At 36.9% G+C, this 25,428-nt stretch overlaps 1 protein-coding gene across 12 annotated transcripts in view; it reads left to right on the top strand.

The window, feature by feature from the left end:
- ROBO2 (roundabout guidance receptor 2) overlaps window positions 1–25,428 on the top strand; it is a 461,934-nt gene that overhangs the window by 23,817 nt on the left and 412,689 nt on the right. For all 12 annotated transcript variants that reach the window (XM_040649984.2, XM_040649974.2, XM_040649960.2 and 9 more), the window contains exon 2: window positions 22,268–22,594. In XM_040649984.2, the coding sequence (XP_040505918.1) occupies window positions 22,268–22,594 (327 nt within the window). The remainder of the gene's footprint in view (window positions 1–22,267; window positions 22,595–25,428) is intronic.

Genomic DNA, 25,428 nt, shown 5'->3' with positions numbered 1-25,428 from the left:
GTAACTCCTACTGTGTTTAGCTATCCTTGTATATGATTTCCTGTTTGGATGTGACAAGATTTCTTATTATTTTGATCCATCCGATGGCAAATCTGCATGCAAGATGCATATGGTGCTATGTAAGAAACATAAAAATTTAATACTATTCTTTTTCAACACTTTGTGAGCAAATGTCAAGCTTGAACAAAAAGATTAATGAAAACTATATCTAATGCCTGTTTGAGTGTGAAAATACTTCCAAGAACTCAAAAGCAAAGTAAAATATCAAGGAAGTTACATTTCTATAGCAGAAGACAAATGATACTTTGATTACTGAGGAACATAAAATACTTGTTTGTTTCTCCATCTAACAACAAAAAAAAAAAGTGCAATTTTAGGGCACAGTTTTACCTTTTACATTTTAACATAGCCTTTGAAAATCACAGTTATCAGTTTTTCTTTGAAAGAGCATGTTCTGCAAGCTATGATTATATCACTTCCTTTGGGTAACAACAGCAGTAAGAAGCAAAGACTAATGTTAGATATGTGTGAATGTGGTTTGGATGAGAATGTTCTTTTTAGAGATAATCTTAAATGGATAATTTTACACCAACGTAGGGTAGAAAATCAGATCTTAGGTGAACTGGAATTACACATGAAATTTTAGTCTTGTATTCAGCGTGGAACCTTTTGTCAGGTAATGTAAGAGTAAGTATCTGCTATGAAAGTCATTTTAAAGTGAACTGAACAAAGCTGGATGCCACTTTGTAGCTAGTGGATAAAAATGCTTAATAGGTAGTGAAAGAGGTAGTAATTCTTAAATTGAGTGTTATGTATGTATACAAATCCATTATATCATGACGCATTTTAGGCACTATATTTTGGGTGTTTAATACTAAGAACAATGTTTGATTGCAATGATCAAGGGACTGTCATACTCTGAAGAAAATGAAGATCGTGAAAAAACATGCTTCAAGGTATGAGAAATGGGAGAAGTATGCAAAGCATTGGTTAAATTTGCCATGATTGTTTTGAGAGAAAGGGAAGGGAGTGAGATTTTGTTTCTTTTTCTAGCCCCAACTTCATGGGTTGATTTTTCTGACTATGAGCAACGCCTGTAGCTACACAAATAAAATATGGAATGTTTGGTCAGTGTGTGTACTTCATTATGTAACCTGACCACCTGCAGCTGCTTGGGAGCTGCTCGTGCAGCTTAGTAAAACTACGGTGAATTTGCCTCGTTTTCCGCTCTCTTTAAGCATCATCATAATTGGTTGATGTACTTAGGGTCTCGTATGGCATTGCAAGTGTCACAGGCTCAATTTCTGGAAAGATCTGACTCTGTTAAGAACCCCAAGATGCAGTACTAATCAGTGTGCTACTTGCTATGGGGAAAAATAGCATTTTGATCTATCTATCTATCTATATATGTAATTAAAAAGGCCTAGTACTTGATAACTAAATCTAGTACTTGATAACTGATGGGGGAAGTTTGGAACAGGGCACAGAAAGGGAGGAGTTGGAGAAAAATATCTGAAGGAAAAAAAAAAACAATTTTGCAAGTGACTGTAAAGCAGCTACATTAAAAGATGTACGTTACTGGTACAGAACTTGTACTTTTACATTTTAACAATAATTATTAATAATATTTGCATATTGTAGTTGTTTCATTTAACTTTTACAATATTCTTCTCTATGCTAGATAACTGCAGTGATGTTTTGTTAACAGTTACTGTGTAATATAAAGTATGCTTTGAAATTAACAAATATGACACAATTTAAGAGAGGTAATAGTGCACAGTGGCATTACAACACTGTGAGTATAGGCTGAAAATACGTTGTGGTGCCCTTTCAATAGAGACCATTTGTCCTCAATAGAATTGAAATTTAATTGAATACATTTCTTTATCCCACATGCATTTAAAGAAAAAAAAAAAAAAAAGGTTCAGAACGCACATTCAAGCTTTGAAAGACCAAGGGAGCTGCATGATTAATGTGAAGCAAAAGTAAAGGACTCTTTCATTATTCATCAGCTAATGATAGTTGGAAGCAAGCTGCAGTGTTTTGATAAATGAGAGATGTAAAGTACTGGTGTGAAGCAGCTCTCTTCCTCTCAAAGTAGAACACAAGACTCAACCAAGCTCCTCAATGAAAATGCTAATTCCACACGATTAATCCTTTCTTCTTTTCTGTCACCATGAATATTAAGTAACTTCCTTTCGGGGTTACTGTTAACTTCTAACTTCAGGTTTACTCCGGGCTCCCCCACCCCAAAATATACAACCTAACCTTAACACTTAAAATACCCCTTATTGTTTGTGCCCTTTTGAACTATAATTCTTCCTCCTTGTCTTTCCTGGGGAGAGGGAGGAGGCGGAAAGAGGCAGTCAGTGGCGAGTACCAGTATACTGCACATAGGTTTTTGTCAACTGATTTGCAAGTGGCAAGGAGGCCAGATTTAGGAACAGCTGCCCATGGACAGTGTGGTGCTGATTTCTCCTTCCTCTGAGTAAGCAGTGGCTGCAGTGATATTAATAGTAATAAATCAGCATCAGCTAACTGTTTGGGCAAGGTAAGAGGGCTGTTTTTCTGTGCGTGTTTATGAGACTTGCTATGTTTGCTGATCTGTAGGTATTTCATTTGTCATGTTTGTGTGGTTTACAGTAAATAATTTTCTTCAGAAGCCTCAAAAAACAAACAAAGCAAAACAAACAAACAAAAAAACACCAAATCAACCCAAAACTTGTAGTTGAAACACATGGTGATCAGATGACAGATACTTCTACCATATGAAGCAAGGCTAATAAAACACTTAAAAGACCTGGTCTCACAGCTTGATCTTTGATGTAGCTCTCCATAGTATGCTTAGTAAATCTGTAGCATAAAGATATTATTAAATCAATACAGGCATGGCTATTATAAAAACTGATTTAAAGGATGACTGTGCCCTGTGGATGCATTCTAGATAATAACTTGACCCTCTCTTTCTTTTATAGTATCCCTCAGTGACCCCTGCCACCTGCAAACACTTTTGTTACATTCCTCTCTGCTCTTTATAGAGCATCACACCAACTGTTCCTGTGGTGTAAAGGAGCTAGCAGATGTAGCGTTGATGCCACATAGTTTTTTGACTCCTGTTAATGACTAGGTACACTGCCCTTCTTTTTGTGAATATCTGCCATGTTTTGGCCAGGTTGATTAGGAGCACAGCAGTGTCAACTCTTGAAGTCTCTTATGGTTTGTAAAACACACAGTTTAAAAATGTGATTATGGTCACTCAGAGTGGAAGTCAGGTTTGCTTGTAACAGTCTTCAAAAACCTGATAGACACTTGAGTCTTGAAAATAAGCAGCAGTTTGAGTAATCTGAAGTAGAAGAAAAAACTTCTACTCATACTTCACTGATTATAGAGTGGATTCAGAACATCTGAGACAATCTGTAAAATCAGATGTCTTACCTGGCAGTTAGTTAGGTTTATCCTGTAGCCATTGGAGAGGCCTGCATTAATGATTCATCCAGCTTCTACTGACCTTAAAAACAATGTTTAATTAATGTTAGAATTAATCACATTTTGTGCTTATCTATTCACTGGTAATACAAATCTTGTGTGTATGTATGTAGTCATGTGCTTTTTAAATAGCTAATAAAAATGATACTATTGTTTTGTGCAGCTGAGAGTTTGTAGATGCCTTTTGTTATAAAGTTGATCTTTGTCTAAAAAAATCTTGATGAACGTGTTACCATTTTAGAGATACGTGTGGATCTATCTGAGAACAAGCTGACTTGAAAACTGTGTTGGAATGTAGGACTTACTTCCATTATATTTTGGAGTATTCTCATAGTGATGTATACTCTTTGTCTCTCCTAGGTTTCTGTTTATTACTATATTGGTTGAAATAATGTCTTTCAATTAAATTATGTTCCTGTTCATCTCTTTGTATGAACAGATAGTATGATAGCATGTTATGTATAGTTATGTTCAGGAGTTTATGTAAACTCCTTATGTAAAGAAGTTTGTGAGAATGCTGTCAGTCATGAAGTCAAAGTAGTATGCTTCTGTTTAAGAGCTGAATTTGTTTTACTTCAAAGTAAACTGAATTTGTAGACTGAAGTTTATTTTAACCTCTGCTTAATCTATTTATGCTTCGTCAGAATTGATTAAAGATAGCTCTGATTATGGGGAGAAATCTATTGTACTTAGTTTTTATTATATCCTTCCGTTGAATCACAGTATTACTTAAGAGGATCAGGATGTCACACTTTACAAAATGTCGCTGTAGTCAGCAAGGGGGCTCAAGAGTTGTCCTACTTGTAAGCTGAAAAAGACACTGGGAGCCTGCAAAAGTGTTATTTACAGTTATGTTCAGTGAAAATGTTTTGAGGTGAATTTTTGAGACTACTGAGCTGTGGTGGTGGTGTTTTCTTTTTTTTTTTTTTGATGTTTGTTGTTGTTTTGTGTTTTTTTTTTTCCTGAAGAAAGACTTAGAAGACATAAATAGTCAAATCTCAGATAATCTTTTTCTTACTTACACTGATAAAACAACACATACATTAGATGAGAACTAAGACTGACTGGGACAAATAAGTATAGTTCAACTGTATAGTGTATCACAATCTTTTAGCTGAAAAAGTGGTGAATTTCCTTGGATATCTATGCTAATGTGTAGATGAACAATTGGCTGAAGACTAGAAATAAAGGCTTACAGTAGATAGCAAGAAACTGGTTTAAAGAGAGGCATCAATTGATTTGCCACAGGGATCTTTGTATTTGGGTTGTGTCATGTTTAACATCTTCGTTAATAATCTGAACAAGTGGGTAAACTGCATGCTAATTAAATTCACAGATGATACTAAGCAGGGAGGTGTTGCAAACATAGGGTGGACAGATTTTCTAAGTGAAAATCTGGACCACCTGTCATGGCAGGCACACAGAGGAAGGTTTTTAGCAGGAATGAGGGAGAGGGGTTGTGCACAGAAGGAGGTGACAGCTTGTGGGAGGGGAAGGAAGACTGCCCACTCCCTCCTTAGCCAAGCATGCTCTCCCTTTCCTTCTCTGGCATCTTCTGTCTTGGATATGTTATATTTGTACAGTTTACTATCCTCAGGTAATGAAAAATTCACTAGGTAACTGTTAGCTGAAAAGTGAAACCTCTTAATCAGGGGTAGATGTGAAAGACTGAGGTGTGAGAGGGAAACAGTACCAAACTCCTTGAAACATCCCAGTAAGCCCATCTTTCAGCAACTGAAAATCTGAATGACTCGGGTATTTCTGCAAGATGATGATTTGAGACTGAACCTTCCACAGACTTCTGATAGATATTCTTCTGGTAAATGTAGAGCTATATATTTCATGTAGAAGATGGAGTGGGAAAAAGGCACTCACTGTTCTCTCTGTGAATCTGGAGGCTGTTGTTTAATGGTTGATTTTATGTAAAAGTGGTTTTAGGCCAGCAGAGAATGTAGCTCATGGTGCAGCTCACTTCAGTAAGCATCATGGAAAGTTTTCTTTCCTTCTCTTTTTCCCACTCATCTTGTGTTTCCTCGGTTAGCCCAGCCTGTGGTCCTTTTTTTTTTTTTTTTTTTTTTTTCCCTCCCCTCATCTTGTGCTTTCCTTATTATTTTCGAGCACCTGCTGAAATGTTCATTGCTTTTTCTTCACTTAATGTTGCTTTGGAAACAGGAGCAGCATGTTCAATACTTGTGCTTTTGCCTTCTAGGATTTTGAATGATAAATGTAGAAACATTTTGTTTTTGATGATGTGAACATATGGATAATGATATGTCCTTTGTAATGAACCTACCTTCGGCTTCCTGAAGATGACGTTGGCTTTATCAAAGGGAAAGAACAACACTATATTCTTAGCAAGGCAATTGATTTTAAAGGAGTACTAGTTCTTCTGCCTTTTACTTTAGGTCCTTGGCTAAGAGGGTTACCTATGTTCTTTATTCCTTTTCTCGTCCTATTAGCAGTATATATAGCCTTTGGCCCTTACTGTGGCAAGAGTTTTGGGGAAAGCTGAAGAGCTACAGCTTTTGTTAGTCACAAAATCTTGCTCTATTTGTGTATTTAATTATGTATGTGCAAAAGTTAATTCCCTTGAGAGAGAAAACTTTTGGAGTCTGGCAAAACAATGTATTTTTTAATTTACTTAGTATCATAAAATTTTCTTGAAATTTTGGGCAGTTCCCTTGCTCTCTGCAAGTTTAATAACAGTAATAAGGGAACCCCTGCAATCCAATATTGCCCATAGATGTTTGTTACATATTTTGCTGTAACCCACCTCCATACTTGTTACCTCAAACAATAGATGGCTCAAAGTGTAACGGCCATGTGACAAATGATGAGCATGTCATGCTGCCTTCACGAAGCTTTTTACTCTTGGCTTTTGTTTCCTAGGCATCTTTCCCTGGCAGTGTTATGCAAATTAACCAATTAATGATAGACAAAATGGCCTTCCTGCATCGCCATGTTTGTAATAAGAAGGGCAATGCTGTAAGTCACGTACCTATTCAGTGTGCTCTGTAGGCCACTGTGAGGGCATGATTAGCCTGACTGTGGAAGACAATTGCAGAGGCATCTGCTCGGTTAATTTTGAGGAAAATTTACCAGATGGAGGCTGAAGATTTAAGTGATTAGAAGGTAGTAGATTGGAATACAAATTGGATTAAAAGAAATTAGATTGATATAAATCGAATTGAGTCACAACAGTTTGTGTTGTTTGTACCAAGGGGCAGTGGATTATGGGAGAAGCAGATGCTCCAATGAGATAGGAATTAATGTGGCTTTGACAGTCCATCTGGGAAGGCCTGAATATCGAGTACATCCCTAATCTCTCTCTCCATTTATCAATGCCATAATGTTAATTAGTACTTCATTCATTAAGTTACGTACATTGGAAAAAAAATCTCACCCTCCTAGCCCCTTTCTGCTTGAGGATTTGTTATTGAGCCAGAAAATGGAAATCTTTCCTTAGCCGAGTAAGTTACAGTTGGCTGATAGGCACTAGACCTGTGTCAGTTTCCTCAAACTTGCCACTGCTTTTGGCATAAATGAAATTTATTGGGCTTTGTTTTGCAATAACCTTCTCTTCATAAATCCAGCAGCATAGTTGTTTGAAGTCCTGTCTTCATCACTAAGGGACATCAATCTCTAGCATCTAGTAATAAGCCTTCTTTTCACAGTTATAATAAGGTAATGTATATATTCTATTTTATGTAGTTCAGTAGCGTTTAGTTTTATGACCAAGATATAGATATGCCTCTCACATTAATGGAGAGAGACAGATCCTCGTTGAGAAAAGGGAGGAGAAAAAGAAGAAAGCTTGCAATTGTGTTTGCATGTATAAGACCTCTGGTAGAAAAAAGTTGCATGGAAGAAAAGTTCTAAGTGGCATGTCTTCAGATTTGCAGAATTAGCTGGTGACACGTGACAAACCTGTTGGCTTTTAAGTGCATTTCTCTCACTTAAGCAGTATTGTAGAATATATATATTTAAACTCAGAAAAGTGTCCTGACAACATAAGTGTGTTTTTTCACTGGATGGGGAAAATTATGATAGAAAAAAACTGTTTGATGGTTACCGAATATACTGAGATTGTAAAGTTATTGACTTTAACTGGAACTAAAAGCAAGATAATGAAAATACAACTATGTTTGGTAAAATACAACAGAGCTTTATTTATTCCCTACCACAAGTACATAAGTTTGGTACAGCAAGCTTATATTAAACTACTCACAGACAGTACAAACACTGGGAGATCTTGATGCTAGTTTTTGTATGGTGTCAACCTTGTTTTCCTATGTTTCCTTTTTTTTTTTTTTCCTAGACTGCAGGAAAGCTTTGATTCTATTTCACCTAGTAAGCTAACTGTGTATGCATCAAAGTTATTTGGTTACTACTAATAAGAAAAAAATATCGGACATCTGTATCAAATACCTAATTTGTAGCTAAATACCCAAATTTGTATTAAATCCGTATTTAAAAAATATTTGGAAAAAAACAAACAAACAAACAAAAAACTTGTTGCTGCTCTTCGTATGGAATCCAAAGTGCCAAAGATATCTACAAAAATGTCTTGCATCATACCTGTCAGTTCTGCAGGAATTCAGTTCTCCACAAAGTAATTTTGCAGAAGAAAATATTATTATGTTTGAGTTCTTATTTTGTTGTACTTAGAGATTAGAATGTGGTTGTGTATAGTTGTGTGGTTGAGAGCATGTATGTGTGTATTTCTTTCTGTAATTGGTATATTTGCATACTTATATTTTTTGTATGTACATGTATTTTGTATTTCACTACAAGAAAGACATTGAGTCTCTGGAATGTGTCCAGAGAAGGGCAATGAAACTGGTGAGGGGGTCTGGAGCACAAATCTTATGGAATGTGTCCAGAGAAGGGCAATGAAACTGGTGAGGGGTTTGGACCACAAATCTTATGAGAAGCAGCTGAGAGAGCTGGGATTGTTTAGTCTGGAGGAGGCCCAGGGGAGACATTATTGCACTGTACAACTTCCTGAAGGGAGGTTGTGCTGAGGAGAGGTTTAGCCTCTTCTTCCAGGCAGCAAACAGGACCTGAGGAAATGGCCACAAGTTGTACCAGAGGAGGTTTAGATTAGACGTAAGGAAAAACTTTTTCTCTCAGAGAGTGGTCAGGCACTGGAATGGCCTGCGCAGGGAGGTGGTGGAGTTGCTGTCCTTGGCAGTGTTCAAGAGGCATCTGGATGAGGAGCTACGAGATATGGTTTAGTGGCTTGTGGTAGCAATGATAATGGGAGGATGGTTGGACAAGATGATCTCGCAGGTCCTTCCCAACCTTGTGATTCTATGATTCTATTATTTTAATACATCATGTGTTCTGTAGGTAAATGGTATTGAGATTATTGTTTTTATCATTTTAAATATTAAAAAAAAATGTCTTCTGAAAAATTTGATTTTATTTCTAAGCAAAGAAAGTGGTAGGGTAGAGTGGGCAAGAAGTTGACATCATAATCAGGAAACTGACACAAATTTGTCAAAGGGATGTTCTATACCATATGATGTGCTTAGCAATAAAAGCCTATGGAAAGGAAGATGAAAAGGAAACAAGGTACATTCATAATTATGGTATTGATACTCCCAAGCAAATTTTAGCGTATGGTGTGCCTGCTTCCCAGGAAGCACCTGGACATCCTGCTACTAATGGAAATAGTGAATTAACTCCTTTTTTTCTTTGCTTGTGTGCACAGCTTTTTTTTTGTTCCCTGTTAGCTGTCCTTACCTCCACCCATAAGTCTTCTTGCTTTCCTTCTATTTTTTGCCCTATCCTGTGGGGCAGGATGGTGTGTTGGTGGCTGGGTGGAATTTTAACTGCTGACTGGAGTCCACTCATCAGGGTGTTTAAAAGTGGGAATTTATTTTATTAGTTTGTCCAGACAGAGATCATTATATATCTTGAAAATAGTCATGGAGATGTCCATGGTTACAGCCTGATATGGTGGAATGTACTTCCTCTATATTTTCTTGTTACTTCCTCTACTGCTGCTTTTACTTCATCAATTTGAGAACTGTCTAGGACTTTTTGTTTCACCTGCTGTGGTTCAAGGCCCTCTCATTCCTGCCTGCTTTGCATAGTGCTGTATGTCCTTGAAAATACACTTCAGAAGGCTTTCACAGCAGTACTTTTGCTATTCCACAACTCTCAGAGGTATTTAAGACAGCATGCATTACTGATAGTGAAGTTAACAGAGATCCATAGCCTATAAAGATAGGGTGGACAACATGTATAACTGAATCAGTGTATTTACTAGTTCAGAAAATCTCTTTTTTTTTTTTCTTAATGTATAAAAAATAAAATAATGCTGTGGAAAGATGATATAAAATATGTGTTCTTTGAAAGCCAAGATTCTTCCTAGCTGGGACTGTCACTAGCAACACTAGGATTATATGCATTATGTATGTTTAAGTCAGAATTTGGTCCAAGAAGGCCATTAGAATAGTGCCTTCAAACTGAGGTGTAAAGATGGGTGAAATTACATATGTTGCTCTGAAAGTAATGCCTCCTAATTACTTCCATAGAAACCACAACAGATACAAAGAGCACAATAGCTCTAGCTGATAGAGGAAATTATCAGCTACAAAATGCTCTTTTTCAGCATAGTCATCAGCACTGCCTATGCACTGTCACCAGTGATGAGCAAAACCTGTATACCGTGCTCATAAAAATATGCACCAGCAGAGGTGATCCACTGTCGCTGTCACTACCGCTGAAACACACTATCCACTGCCTCACTGTGTTCACATCCACAGTTTAGTTTTCATAAAGGTTCAGCAAGCATCAGTGAATGTTAGTTAGTCCATTTTTTTCTGCATGGAGGAATTCAGTGATACCCCTTTGCTTCATCCCCACTTCCATATTAGACATCATTTTGTCAGACTACCCCTTCCCTGCCCTTCATTGCATATCAACAAAACGTAATAGAATATTGGCAGGAAACTTCAACTTCTACCACCATACCACCAACGTCCTTCTCTGATGTCATGGACCATCATAGTAAAATAAGGGTTCTTACTTTTGTAAGATCATATATTGTTTTCCAATACAACTGTTTAATGTTCTCTTGTTTTTGTAATACTTGGAGCCATAGACCTTTCTGAGAGTGCACTCAATCCCACTGTCTAGGTCACTGATTAAAAACGTAGAAGAACGTCAGTCCCAAGACTGATCCCTGATGGACATCATTTGTCACCAGCCTCCACAAGGGCATACAACCATTGGCAACAACCCTCTGGCTAGGTCCATCTAACCGATTTGTTGTCCAGCCTTCAAATCCATATTTATGTAATTTGGAGATAAGAATGTGGTATGGGACCCTATCAAAAGGCCTTGCACAAGTTCAGGTAGCTGACACCAATTGCTCTTTCTCTGTCTGCTGATGCTGTCACTCCATCATAAAAGGCCACCACATTGGTCAAGCACAATCTGCCCTAGGTGAAGCCTTTCTGGCTGTCTTGAATTACCTCCTTATCTTGTGTGTCCCTTAACATTTTCCAGGAAGTTATGTTCCATTCACAGAGCTGAGGCTTACCGGCCTGTAGTTTCTGGGTCTTCCTTTTTCCCTTTCCAAGAAATGGGAATGATGTTTGTTTTTATCCAGTCACTGCAAACTTCAGCTGACAGCCATGACTTTCTGAATATGATAGAGAATGGCTTGGCAACTACATCAGCCATTTCCTTCAGGACACGTGATTTGGCCCCATAGAGTTGTACAATTCAACCTCATCAGATGATCTCAGACTTGCTCTTTGCTTACAATAAGAGGGATATTGCAACCCCATTCCCCACCTGGATGTTCACTGGTGTGAGAGATGTGGGAAGCCTGACTGCCAGTGAACTTTGAGACTAAGAACTTGTTTAGTACCGCAGCTTTCTCTGTATCTGTTGTTGCCATTTCTCCTTTCTCATTTATCAGAGGAGGTACACTCTCCTTGACCTGTTTCTTCTGACCAGTGTATCTGTAGAATCCCTTTTTGTTACTTTTTACCTCCCTCGCAAAGTTCAGTTCTGTTTGTGCCTTGGCTTTCCTGATCCCATCTCTGCACGTCCAGACAGTGTCCTTGTACCCTTCCCAGGCCATGTGCTGCTGCTTCCTCTGCTGTATGTTTCATTCTTATCTCAGTTTGAACAGCAGGTCCTTGCTTAGCCATTCTGGTTTCTTGTGTTCTCTTATTTCTGATGCTGTGGGACAGAGAGCTCTTGTGCTCTCAGAAGAGCATCCTTAAAGTGTTGCCAGCTCTGTTCCATTCCCTTTTCCCTAAGGAAAACTTCCTAGGGGATCTCAGCCAAGAATTCCTTGAACAGCTGGAAATTCTCTCTCCTGATTTTCAAGATCCTGATTGCTCTTTGCCAGTCTTGTATCCCTTGAGGTCACATATTCAGCCAGGGCATGGTTGTTACAGCCTGGACTGCCTCTAGTCTTCTTTAATAGCTAGTTTACAACTTATAAGTTAAGTAGGATTTTTCCAAGCTGGAGTATGTGAAGATATCTTTGTTGTATCCTGAGTGGACCAAACTGTATTTCTTCCCTTTCACAAAACTCTTATCATCTTAAATACCTTGAGATATCTGTCCTTGCTCAACTGCAGGGTTTTATCTAGCTGTGAAGTATTTCAGACTTCTGCATTTCAGAGTATGGGAGAGTGTTAATGATCTCAAAAAGATTTTTATGAGTGTGAGGATAAAGAAATCAGAAGGTAAGTTTTCTTGCCTGAGTTAGCTGTATGTATTGTCTTCTGTGAATGATACTGTCAGAACTGTCAGGCCTGTCTGAAAATGTGATCAAAATTTGTTACAATTGTGTTGTGGAAAGATGATTAATTATTAATCAGAATTGAAAACACACACACACAAAAAAACTTCATGATTATTTACAATGGTGCAACTTGGAGGAAATTTTGACTTCTGTTTCAAAATACTTATCTCAAAGCTAAAGATCAAATTATTGTGGGTTTTTTTTTGTTGTTGTTTGTTTGTTTTTTAAGACTTTTTGGAGACATATTGAAACTGCTTAATTAGAAAAACAACTTCTTTGACTTTTGTGAAGCTTGTGTCATGCTTTATTTGTAGTTATTTTGATTTCACTCATACTCTGTGACAGTAGTATCCTACTCTGATAGCTATTTGACTTATCCTCCTTAAAGGAATCTGGACTGGATTGTTATTTGAAAGGTATAGGGTTTGGGTTTCTGTAACATTATCTTAGGTGGTCATTATCATATACAAATATACCAATAGAATGTCTTAGACTGTGGAGAAACTGTGGTTATCAATCCCTCTGTGCAAAAATATAAAATGTAGTTGCTCCTAATTAAGTGGTTTTTTGTTTGTTTGTTTGTTTTTTGTGGGTTTTTTTTTTTAATAATAGTGGTGTACAGGAATATTGGAATATTAAAACTTCCCTTTGCCTGCATAATAAGAAGCCATTGCTAGTTCCTCATTGCTGTGGTGATAATGTGCTAGCTGTATAATAAAGACATTTCTGTGATGTCTGTAAACAGTGTCTATTGTTTTCCTCTTCCTTTCTTGACCTGGGAAAGACCTAAAAGATATTTGGTGGAGTTGGGCATACAATCCTACTTTACTTGATTCTTGAATGATTCTGAAAGGCTCCCTAGGGAAGAGCTGTTTTGATTGAGCGCTGCTGGATGAAAAGTGTGGAAAAAACTTTTGTCTGTTCAGTGCTTTTGTTACATTGTGTTTGTGTACAATAGAATAATTCGGACAGGCAAGGACCTCTGGAGGTAATCTAGCACATGTATGTATGTGTACATTTGCACATTTCATACATCTATGCATGACTTGACTTTATATATGTATGCTATGTGTATATACAGATATTCACATAAACAATTTTATTATTTCTGCTTTTCGTAACTGGAAGTATTCCTCTTTTCATGGTTTTTTATTATTATTTTTATTTGTTTTCTTTTGTTAGTTTTTTCCTTTTTCTTTTTTGACACAATTCTTATCATCTCATTTTTCAGAGCCAGTGAACATATATGAAATCCACTCTTGAAGTTGAACAGCTATTTTTATTTCAAAAGCCAGAGGTTTCTTTTTCTGGGAAAGGAAAACTATATGTAAGAGTGTGGTCGTGGTTGTTGTTAGTTTGTTTTTCAATTAAGCATATAGTTGTCTGTTAGCTTCTTCCAGGGAGTGTGGCTATGGTAGATAACTGAACTCTAAACCAGACTGCTTTGCAACAGCCAAATCAATTTTCTTTCCACACTGAAGCAGTGATTTGTATTTATAACATCTCTTTTCACCTGGGAAAAAGTGATTCATTTGCCTGCAAGTCAATATACTGTTTCAGGGATATTGTGATCGTATTCACTCCTCTCATAAATGCCCATGAGAATCTCACACGCCTAACATGCAGTGTCATAGAATGCAGTGATTTTTAAGGAGTAGGTAAGACCCTATAAAAAAATTATAAAGCAAAGCATTGAAAGAATGTAGCTAATGTATTTGCAATCTGGACAATACCAATACAGTTCTGAATAAAAGTTCTGCATGAAAAGGAAGGGAGGTAGCTCTTACCATTTGCTCAAATGATTTGAGAAATAGTCCAATAGGAAACCTCTTAATCAAGATACAGTTCACACTGTTAAAATCTGCACTGAACTGTTCTACTCTGTGCTAGTTATTTTGATTTCCAGCTTGCAAGGCAGTTGAATGTTTCCAGTAGTTGAAATGTACCATTCATACGGTGGTGTGTGAGAAAGAAAAAAATTGAAGAGAAGTAAATTACAATAAATTTGCATTAAGTCTCAATAACAGTTTTAGAATGTTTCCCTTGAAATAATTTCATACAAAGAATAGAGTGATTATGCTGTGGCACTAGATTATTGTCCATATATAAGCAGCAAAAATAAAAAGTTAATTTTATGTTTGCAGTGTTTTTTATGATTAAAATTGATTACACCTCTCTTAGCAAAGTCATAGTTTTATACCACGGAACTTAATAGAATCAGACTTGCAATAAGATTTGGTCAAATATTTTTAATGACAGTTATTGATCTGTCTGTTCAATGTTGCCTGTTCTTCTTGGCAGACATGCACTACAGGAAGGGTGGCTTATCTGCAGATACATGTCCTGGGGAAGCTATGATATGTTGGTTAATGGATTAATTTTGCTCTAAGAAAAGCTTCCAGAGGACCTTGTCATTGCTGACACAGCTTTGAACAAAAACCTTACCTTGGAAGCAGTCATATTGTTGAGGTCTGCTCCCATCTGCCAAATCTCAGGGGAGGAGGAGAGATTGTAAAATATAAATCTTTGAAATGTAATCTTTATCATGTCACGTTGCCTAGAGGAATGCATCTAGGATAAGCAGCTTGATGCCAGTGCATCAGCCTGTACTCTAGTTGAGTTTTCTCATTATCTTGAATTCTTTTAACATTATCTTTTGTCCAAACTAGGATGTAACTGACTGGATCTCTGTCCAAGATCTCTGCTTGCTTTCACTCAACTCTGTGGTTAAAAGGGTAGCGAAAGCAACACACTTATTCATTATTTCTAAAGATATGTGTAATAAATGTGTCTGATAAGTACTTCCTAAGTGGAACAAGGCATATGAAGAAGCAGGAAAATGAACAATAACTGTCCTTCAGTAGATTCAACAAATTAGCTGCAGGAGTGTCTGTTTTCAAGCTAAATGTTTTCACATACAAAAGTGTTAAGTGCCTACATGAGGAAAAAGGAACTCAGTCATGGCCACATGACAGATTCTACATAGCCAGAAAACATTCAGCAGAGGCTGTTGAATCATGTCCATCAAACACATCACTCTTACAGTTGTGACTGTACTAACTGAATTTTAAGACTTTTTGTTTGTTTGTTTGTCTGTTTGCTTTTCCTATTTACTGCACAGAACATACCCAAGACTATAGGACAAAAAAAAGGTTCCTTGAACATTAAAAATACATCTTTGGAGCTGTTGTCTTAGTGAAATTGAGTGTATTCAGGCCTTTTCTTGCCTCTGTCTATTACTTTGTTATAGGATAATATTATTTTTCCATTAGCTTTGCGGCTTATTTTACTGCTAAGCAAGTGTTCTGCACCATCTATGGAAGTGTGTGTTTTTGGCAAAACTCTTACAAGGAATGCATTCAAGACATTCTCAAAAGCACAAAACAAACTAATTATCTCTCAGACACAGTATTGATCGCTTTCACTTACAGTGGGCATGAGCTTTCAGATGGCAATATGACCACCAGAAATGGTGGGTGTTTCCATATTCTGTTATTATTTTATAATAAACTCTACAGTATAAACTTGTCCTTAAAGTTTGGTTGTTTTTCAAGTGTTGATCTTTTAGGGCTAAGTATATAATATTCTTCTTAAGCATGATCTTTCGAAACTACTGAACTGAAACTGATTCATATAATACATATCTTTAACTTATCTTGGATGCTTGTCAGTCTTTGTACAGTAGAAGGTTATTGTTAACTCTGTATTTTAAGGCTAAATGCAAGTGTGTTAGCAGCAACGTAAGAACAGCAGGGAGACAGAATACTAAGTAAGTACTCCATACAGTACAGAGTAGTAAGTAAGTTATCTGAGTAAGTAGGTAGTGTGGTATACATAGTGTTAAGCAACTGTTACTCCTGCAATTGAAAATCTAATCCCACATTTCTTTCTATGGAAGAATACATCCTCAAAATTCTAAAGAAATCAAAAGAAAGAAAAAAGAAAAAAATGAGTCTTCAGAAAGAGAAAAAAAAAGGAGCAGTTGCCTTAGAGATCAATTTAGGAAGAGCTTTGCAGTGTGTAGTCAGTCTGGTAGTAGAATATAAGAGGTGGAGGGATCTAAATAAATGGAGTATGAAATGGCAGAATGGTGGATATTATTGACAGGAAAGGATAAATGTAGAAAGGTAGAGGGAGAGTACTGAGGAGATGCATGCAATTCTGCAATCTATATTATGAAATACTGTATCACAATACTAACATTTACTAACATATTAACTGATATTATATATATGTATATATAATTGCTCAGCAGTTACAATGAAACCATTTGCCTTTCTGGTGGATATTCTGTGCCTTTTTATTAATCCCTATTAGCTCTGTAGCCACAAACATCTTGCTGATTTACTTTAGAAATGAATGAAATCACTAGGAACTTAATCTGTATTATTGCTTTTCCTGTATGACAGACCACTCCTTATGTAGAGAATAGGGTTAAATAGGTGAAGTCAAATTTTGGTCTTGATGTGAAGCTAATAAATTAAAACTAGAAGAGCGTGAAGTGCTATAAATGAAAATGGTTTTCCTTGAAATTTGAAAGACAGTGGCATGGGAGGACTAGAAGGTGAATTGCCAAATGCCTTTTTCTGTGAAGATAAGTGTATAGCACACTCACTCACCTCATTACCCTTTATGTAAGTGTGGTGAAAAGGGATAAAATATTGACCCAGTTTTCTTTCCTACTTACTGTTGTGTCTCTATAGTAAACCAACTTATTTGTTTGATAAAATTTGTTTGTTCTAATTTATTTAGGCTTATTTGCATACAGAATCAACCATGCTAAATTGCAAATAAAAGGTATGTTTATATGCCACTGATTTAGCTGTAACTATATGGTATCTTGGATCTCTGAGTAAATTTGTGAAGAAGTCAGAATATCTTACAACAAATCTTTAAGCCTTGTTGCTGATTATGAGAAACTGAATTAATCAGAACAGCAATAATCTGGTCAAAAAAGTATGATCTGGTCAAAAAGAATGAGTGATATCATCTTTTATTGTTTTCAGATGAGTTTTCTTGGAGGTTATTCTCAGTTCTTGTACAACACATCTGAATGGGATTGAAGTGTCTTCAGAAACCTGTAGTATGATCAGCATTTCAGAATATTTTATTCTATTTTTGTCACCTGTCCTCATTTTTTCCTTCCCTTCCATGAGTTTGGTTAGAAAGTATGCAGTTGCACGAAGTCATAAGACAGGAAGGGATATTGGGTGGTAAATGTGTTTCAGTGGAAGTACAGCATCTGTACATCTAGCAACTAGAACTTTCTTTAGCCTTTTTGTGACTGTTTCCTCCAGGAACTTTTTCTCACTCAACTCTAGCATGGGACTAGGCTTTATATATTCAGTGTCCTGACCTTTATTTCATGATTTATATTTTATTTTCTCTTTCTTAACAGTGGACTAACTTATATTTTATTATGCTTAGGAATTTCAGATATATTCTCTAGGAGATATTAAAAAAAGTCTGTGTTTACATATGAATATCAGTATCTACCAGTAAAGGCAAAAGTGAAGTAAGATAAATGCTAGACTTTGCTCATTCAGTGTTTTACTCTTTATTTTTTTTTCCAGACAATAATTGGAAACTCTTTATTACTTCACTGAAATAAACATTACTAGTAGCTAAATGGCTTTGAATGCAATTATTATTATTTTTTTAACAGGATTAGCTTTATAATCTCTTTCTCCTAACTCATTGCTGGTTTGTAGACTAAAGTTGAGCAACGGTGAATTAGCTGATGGTAAACAAGAACAAACAATTAACATTAGACTCTTAATTTCCTGTTTACTTAGGGGGAAAAAAAAAAAAAACTGAAAATCTTTTAATCTGTAAAGGTGAAGAATTAATGTGTGAGGTGAAGCCATGCATTGATATTGCTCCATCAGTTTTCTCCTGATAATTTACGGTAGTTCTGATTTCTCACTGAGGACTGTTAGATTTTAAATTCCCCTTGGTTACTAATGAAATTCTCCATAAGAACCTCAGGCACGTTACATTTTCTGTAGTGAAGGCAGCAGTAACATTCACTGTACTGCTACAGTGTACATCATTTCACATCTGTCCCAAAGCCCTGTGTTCTGAAAGTCTGGATCATTTCTACTAATAGGTTTCTAATGAGTAGATATCAGAAGCTGCTCTGCAGATGCTACTTCATTCACTACCTTATCACCACTAAAAGGAAAAAAAAAAAATGCTGGTTGAGGGAGGGAAAATGGAATTGTGTGATATAGTATCTTGGTTTTGGCTATAGCACGGTCTCAGTACATAAATAAAAAAGTAAATAAATAAAAATCAGGAATACCTTCAAGGAACTCCTTCAAAGCTATCATGTTGAGCTAATGATGAAATTGAAAAACCATGAGATTATTGTTAGTTTTGTGTGAGCTAGAAAAAGATGACTTAGGATTGTTTTCATTACATGGTAAAGGTGTAAACAAACTCATACATTGCTAAGGTGTGTGATCAGCAGTGTTCCAGAGGAGACTGAGATTATATATTAATTTTCTGTGCTTTTTTGCTTGATAGCATCAAGACAGAAAGTCACTGTATCTAATTCTTTTATAATTTCACATATTCTTTTCCTTGTTTTTGAATTAGAATTAATACAGGAGTATCTGATGCTGTTGTAGATGCTAGAATTGCAGTAGAATTACTGAAAGATTTATTTTTTAATTCTGTGGCAAACTTCGTAAAATATGAGGTGGGGGTTTAAATATAACCTAGGGGAAAAAAAGCAAGCTGAGCAGAGATGTGCTACGTCTTATCTTTTGTTGCCCCTTGTTGTTCATTGCTCAAGTATGAACAATGAAACATTGATATTGAAGATAGAATACTATAATAGTCTTGGACATTGCCTTTTTCTTGTATGATTGTCTTTTTCTTAACAGTGACTTTTTTCACTCTGTGAAATAATAGGCAAAAATGTAAGCCTAAAACTTTCTCTCTGAATTAATCAATAAAGTATATTCAAAGCTGCTCTTTTGGAGATGTGCAATAAACAGTCATTTGCAATAACTATGTGAACTTGAACATACAGTGATTATTGGAGTACTCTGTGAGTGTGTATTCAGAGAAGTGCTAATGTTTTCCCTTTTACAGATGCAGCTTTGAATCAATCATAGATATTGTAGGACTTCTCCAAAGGTGTGTTTTAGCCCAACAGCGTGTAACAACTAATTTGAAATCGTTACTGTCCATCATGGTAATGACTGCTTAGGGACTCTTATATTTAGAGGTTATTCACATGTTGTATGCATGCGTGAGATATAAGTGTATTGGAAATCCTTGAGGGAAAAACTGAGGAGACTGCATGGATAGTCCAGGATACCAACGCAGACAGCCTGCTTCAGTGAATCAACTTGTCATCTTGGATAAATCATGGTTTCTTCTCACTACAGAAAAGGGAAGAGAAATACTTTCTGGTCTGTTAGTTCATGGGGTTAATGATATTCCTGTTTCTTCTAATTTAGGCTGTAATTGTATCAGTATCTGGGGCAGAGGAGTCATAAGGAAAGAATCGAAATTTAGCTAGGAAAACACCATCTGAAGCATTCATTTTCAGGCATGTAGACAGTGACAGTACCTGCCAGAAAAAGAGCCAGTGGAGTCAGATTTTTGGCTGTGCTTTTTAAAACAGCATATCCTTTTGGAATAACTGTTGGTGCTCAGTTCAGATTTGAAGAAAGGAGTCTACTGTGCTCCATGTTTGATTTATTACGTGTTTATTTTTTCGTAGAATCATAGAATGGCCTGGGTTGAAAAGGACCACAATGATCATCGAGTTTCAACCCCCCTGCTATGTGCAGGGTCGCCAGCCACTAGACCAGGCTGCCCAGAGCCACATCCAGCCTGGCCTTGAATGCCTCCAGGGATGGGGCATCCACAACCTCTTTGGGCAAGCTGTTCCAGTGCTTCACCACCCTCTGTGTGAAAGATTTCCTCCTAATATCTAACCTAAATCTCCTTTGTCTGTTTAAAAACCATTCCTACTTGACCTATCACTTTCCACCCTCGTATACAGTCGTTCTCCCTCCTGTTTATACACTCCCTTAGGTCTTGTCAGAGCCTTCTCTTCTCCAAGCTAAACAAGCCCAGTTCCCTCAAGCTTTCCTCATAGGAGAGGTACTCTAGCCTTCTGATCATCCTAGTTGCCCTCCTCTGGTCTCATTCCAAGAGCTCTGCATCTTTCTTGTGCTGGGGGCCCCAGGTCTTGACACAGTACTCCAGATGGGGTCTCACAAGAGCTGAATAGAAGGGGACAATCACCTCCCTCTCCATGCTGGCCACCCCCTTTCTAATGCAGCCCAGAACACAGTTGGCCTTCAGGGCTTCAAGCGCACACTGCTGGCTCACATCCAGCTTCTCATCTACCAGGACCCCCACGTCCTTCTCTGCAGGGCTGCTCTCAAGTTATTCTCCCAGTCTGTAAAAATACCTGGGATTACCTCAGTCCAAGTGCAACACCTTGTACTTGGCCTTGTTTCCCCTCTCTTAAATGAATGCTGAGGGGAATAACTTGCAGCAGTCAATAGTAGAACATCACAGGGATGCATGGTATAATCTCTCCCTCCAAACATAGTCGAAGCCTCTCCTTGTTGATGGGCACAGTCTTTGCTGCCCACGCTTCAGCCCTCTTGAGCACAGATTACTTAAAAAGATAGGCTGGGGTAAACATTAGTTTTTTGATATACATCAGTACTGAAGAGAAAGAATTAGTCCTTTTATGACCTGAGGTGAGGCTTTGAATTGGGCTGTTTAAGGTGGAGACTTTTAATTCTTTGTTGGAGAAAGCCATTTTCAAGGGGTTCTCTTTAGAATATACTGCTTAAACTTCTGAACATTATTGCTAAATGTTTATGTGTAAGAAAATGACTTCATATTTTAGGTTTCTCATTTCTTATTAAATATTTTGTTACTTTTAACCATCTGCTTATTAAAATATAGTCAGATCTGCCAGTGTTCTTTGACTTAAGTCCCTTTAATATTTAAGAAACACATTTGCCTTGGTGTTCTTGCTTGTAATATTGGGAATTTCTTCACACAACTAACTGGTGTTGCTTTTTTTTCCTTCAGACTAAGAAATTAACTTGGTAGATATGTAGAGAAATATATATATGTGTCTCAGCATTTGACTTTTAATACTGTTAAATTTATAGTCTTTGTGATTTCAGTATTTTTGTGTCTAGAGTCATAGCCTAGGAATACTTTTTAACTGCAAATTCTTCTGATGGATTTTAAATGTCTTTTTAACAGTAAAAGTGGAGAATGAAATACTTCCTTCAACTGTGCGCCAAGTGTATCTGTCTGTGCTTGGATATAATTTTACTTGTGCGTGCGTGTGTGTGTGTGTCTATACTTGCAGTCTGGATTATGGATACCGTTACTATCTTGATAGCAGAATCTGGTAGTGCTGAAAGAGTCAGTTTGTAAAGCAATGGTATAGCATCTTATCACTATGCCAATGACTAGAGCGTTAGCAAAACTAAGTCCAAAGGTGGAAGAAAGGACCTCTATTCCTTTCCTCACAAAGCATACAATTAAAATTAAGAAAAAGTGTTAACCAATAGGTGGTAAGACATAGGCCTTTTGGAAAAGTCCATATGTTGAACCTGACAGACGAAAGGACAGGAGATCAGCATGACTGGAATTTGGAAGGGCACAAGAATCTATAAGATAATGTAAACAGAAAGATTATTGAAACAAGGAGAAGATCTTGTCATGGTTGTATATGTAACAGATTCTCTGTAAGTCCCGTCTCCATAAGGCATGGATTTGCTAATGCCTTAGTCAGAAGTATGTGTTGTAGTACAGACTCAGGTTTTTACCTATGAATGTCTGTGATACAGTCTCTAATACCAGGTAAAAAACAAACAGATCATCTTTTTCTTTGTAATCTCTTCAAAAATGTTGGTGATGTTGAAAGAGTATTTTGTGAGAATGTTTTGTGAAGCCAAAAGTGAAATGGATTATTCTTCACTCCACCCTTTTCTTTGTCTCTAGGATCCCGTCTCCGCCAGGAGGACTTTCCACCGCGGATTGTTGAGCATCCTTCAGATGTGATAGTCTCTAAAGGAGAACCAACAACCCTGAACTGTAAAGCTGAAGGACGGCCAACTCCTACTATTGAATGGTACAAAGATGGAGAGCGAGTGGAAACTGACAAAGATGATCCTCGCTCCCACCGTATGCTGCTGCCTAGCGGATCTTTATTTTTCTTACGTATTGTGCATGGACGCAGGAGTAAACCTGATGAAGGAAGTTATGTTTGCGTAGCAAGGAACTATCTTGGAGAAGCTGTGAGTCGCAATGCATCTCTGGAAGTGGCATGTGAGTAAAGTTTTCTATGATTAGCACCATGTACAAAACTCTGCAGTTGCTTTGATATTGCTATCCAGCACTTGCACACCTTGAGCGGTTTGGGAGATAAGCGTAGATAAGGATGGCATTTTGTCATCAGCTGTATCTCTTAGTCAAGACATTTATACATGCATTTATTCAGTAGCAGTGACCGTACAGAGTGTGATTTATATGAAAGTACAGATCTAGCCAGTGTATAATCATGATTGGCACAAGCATGGACAAAGGCTAATCTTCCTCTAAAGAATAATCTAATTTCTAAATTATGACTAAAGTTGGTTATGCTGAAACTAATGTGGAAAAATACCTATCATTTAATATAAGGTGCACTGTCTGTTTCTCTTTATTTAGTCATCTGTTACCTCAACAGGAACAGACAGCTTCTTGGTGTCTCATGTTCTGTAGCGCTGGAAACCTCAGTGTGTGCTCCTCTATCATAAACTTGATATAGGCCTCATTCATTATGTGAGTGGCAAGTGAAATTGTTGGCCATTTCTCATGTCCTCCAGAGCACTCTTATTCTTTATCGATTCTCTTTGTCTTAAAAGAGAAGTCGTCACAGTTCTTACAGAGACCACCCAGCATGCATGATCTGCTTCCAGTAGAGTTAGCAAGCACATTCATTACAGTCATAGAGCAAACAGGCTCATCATACATAAAATGTAACATTTTGTTTAGTAATTTTTGCTACTTGATTGTATGGGTTGGAAAAAAAATCAAATTTGTTTTTTCCAAGAGTATCAACAAAGCATAGCTGTATTTCTTTGCATAATTGTGTGTTTTAGTAGAATTATAAATGTTGTTATCTTGCTGGTCTTTAATTTTCCCCTCACAGTTCTTCATTTGGCAGTAATTTCAGCAAAATCTGTTTGACTGAATTAGGGCTTCAGTACGGACTTCATCACTTAGTTGGTAGAGAATGGATTTAAGAACATGCAAAACACATATAGTGGCCTAAAAAAAATAGAGGTAGAAAAAAGCAAATTTTATTCCTGATGCAGTTTGGGACTTTTATAGCTATTGTGACATGATCTTTAGTTTTCAGTCTTTTTATAAGTTGCAGAAAATTACATTCTTGAATTAGTTAGATGTTGGCATAGGCCAAGTAGAACAGACCTGTTCACAGCCTTTTCCTTGTCACAAACTAGATTAAGAATTGTTTTAAAGAAAAAATAAAAACAGGTTTGTTTGAGCCACTAATAAATGTATATCTGCTGATAAAGACATCATAATGTTATTCAGTGTAGGTAAGTATTTAGGAATTGAGAAGATGACCAGTTTAAGAAAGGTTGAAGACTGGGTGAGTATGAATATAAATAAATTTTAGCTGGATCATTTCTGTGTTTGTATACATTTTTGTTTTTGTTGTTGTTTTTTATGTTTGTTTGTTTGTTTTTGTTTTAAGCTATCTATTGAGAAACCCTGTGTGAGAGACATAAACATTTTGAAATCTTTGATGATAATTTTGAGATTCAGACATCTCCTATTGAAGCTCAGAACATTGTTGAAGTTATGCTTTGAGTCATCAAACTGAAGTGATTGGTTATTGGAATTCAGAGGTGCTCTATGTTCTATCAGTTTTCACTGATCCCTGCTTCAGTGGCTTCTGTGACTATTGTTACAGCATCTCCAGTCTTTGACGTTATTTCTTTAACCACTATAACTGATGGCAGGTCATGCATGAACTGCATGTGAGACAGTACAAGACTTTAAAAATAATAATACCAGGTTTCATTGTCAGAAGGATCGTAGAACATGAAACTTTAGATCTGAAACTATAGCCAAAGTTTCTGCAATAGCAACATATACCTGACACCACATATTTTTATTGTTTTCATAGCTTTGAAATTTAACTGACTGAATTTTCCAGTTAAACCATTTAGCAGTGTAAGGCAGGTGTTCCGTTTCCATATAGATTAAACAGTGCTTTGTCTTCCCTTGAGCTATACCATGATTGTGATTACAATAAGGTATTTTCAAAGAAAAAAACTCAAAACTGTAATCACTGTGTATGTTGCTCATTTGTTAAATTTTAGAGATCCTCTTGTTTTGTGCTCATTGGTTACGAAAACATATGACAACATTAGAGGCGTATCAAAAGAATCCTGTGGAGAATGTGGAGAACTGCCCAATTTTCCTTGATTTTGAGACTTTTGTCTATAAATTAAGTTTTAAAGTGACTTTTAGAGAACAGGTACTTCTAATGTCAGCATTTCTGGACTGAAGAAGGTGGGAAGGCCTGTAACAGGCCATGTGCACACTTGGGAAATGAGTTGTTGCTGACAGTCTGTTGTCAGCAGTGAGTCCTCATTTGCCTGTTTTCTACACTTCTGAGGGCAGTGAGTTGCCTGGATGCCAGGGCCCTGTCTGAGGGAACTGAGACAGCCACATGCAATCAGGGCTTCCTTCTGCTATCTCTAATGGTGTTGAAAACTGCTCTTTCCACACTGAGCTAAGCTGTTTTCATCACCAGAGAAAGGGTGGTTGTCCTTTGCTGACAACAGGGTTTTGGATTACTAGATGACTGTAGGTGGCCTCAAATTGTGCTATTAGAGGAAAAACTTCTGCTTTTTACGAGTCTAAAATGCTTGAGTCTGCTATTTTAGTGGAAAAATCAGCAATTGATTTACTTCTCTTATTATACTGTCATTCCACACTAATGCACACTTGGAACTTTTGAATGATTTATTAAGAAATATTTTGGCATTTTCTGTACCTGTTAAGTGTGGTCATGCTTATGCATTCAGATGATATTGTGTTGTGATTCATACTTTTATCTTTCCATTTTTTCCCTTCTATGGTAA

The sequence above is a fragment of the Gallus gallus genome, chromosome 1, assembly GCF_016699485.2.
Source record: "Gallus gallus isolate bGalGal1 chromosome 1, bGalGal1.mat.broiler.GRCg7b, whole genome shotgun sequence".
NCBI classification, from domain to species: domain Eukaryota; kingdom Metazoa; phylum Chordata; class Aves; order Galliformes; family Phasianidae; genus Gallus; species Gallus gallus.
Note: the sequence above shows the minus strand (reverse complement) of the source record. Positions and strands in the feature narration are given on the sequence as shown.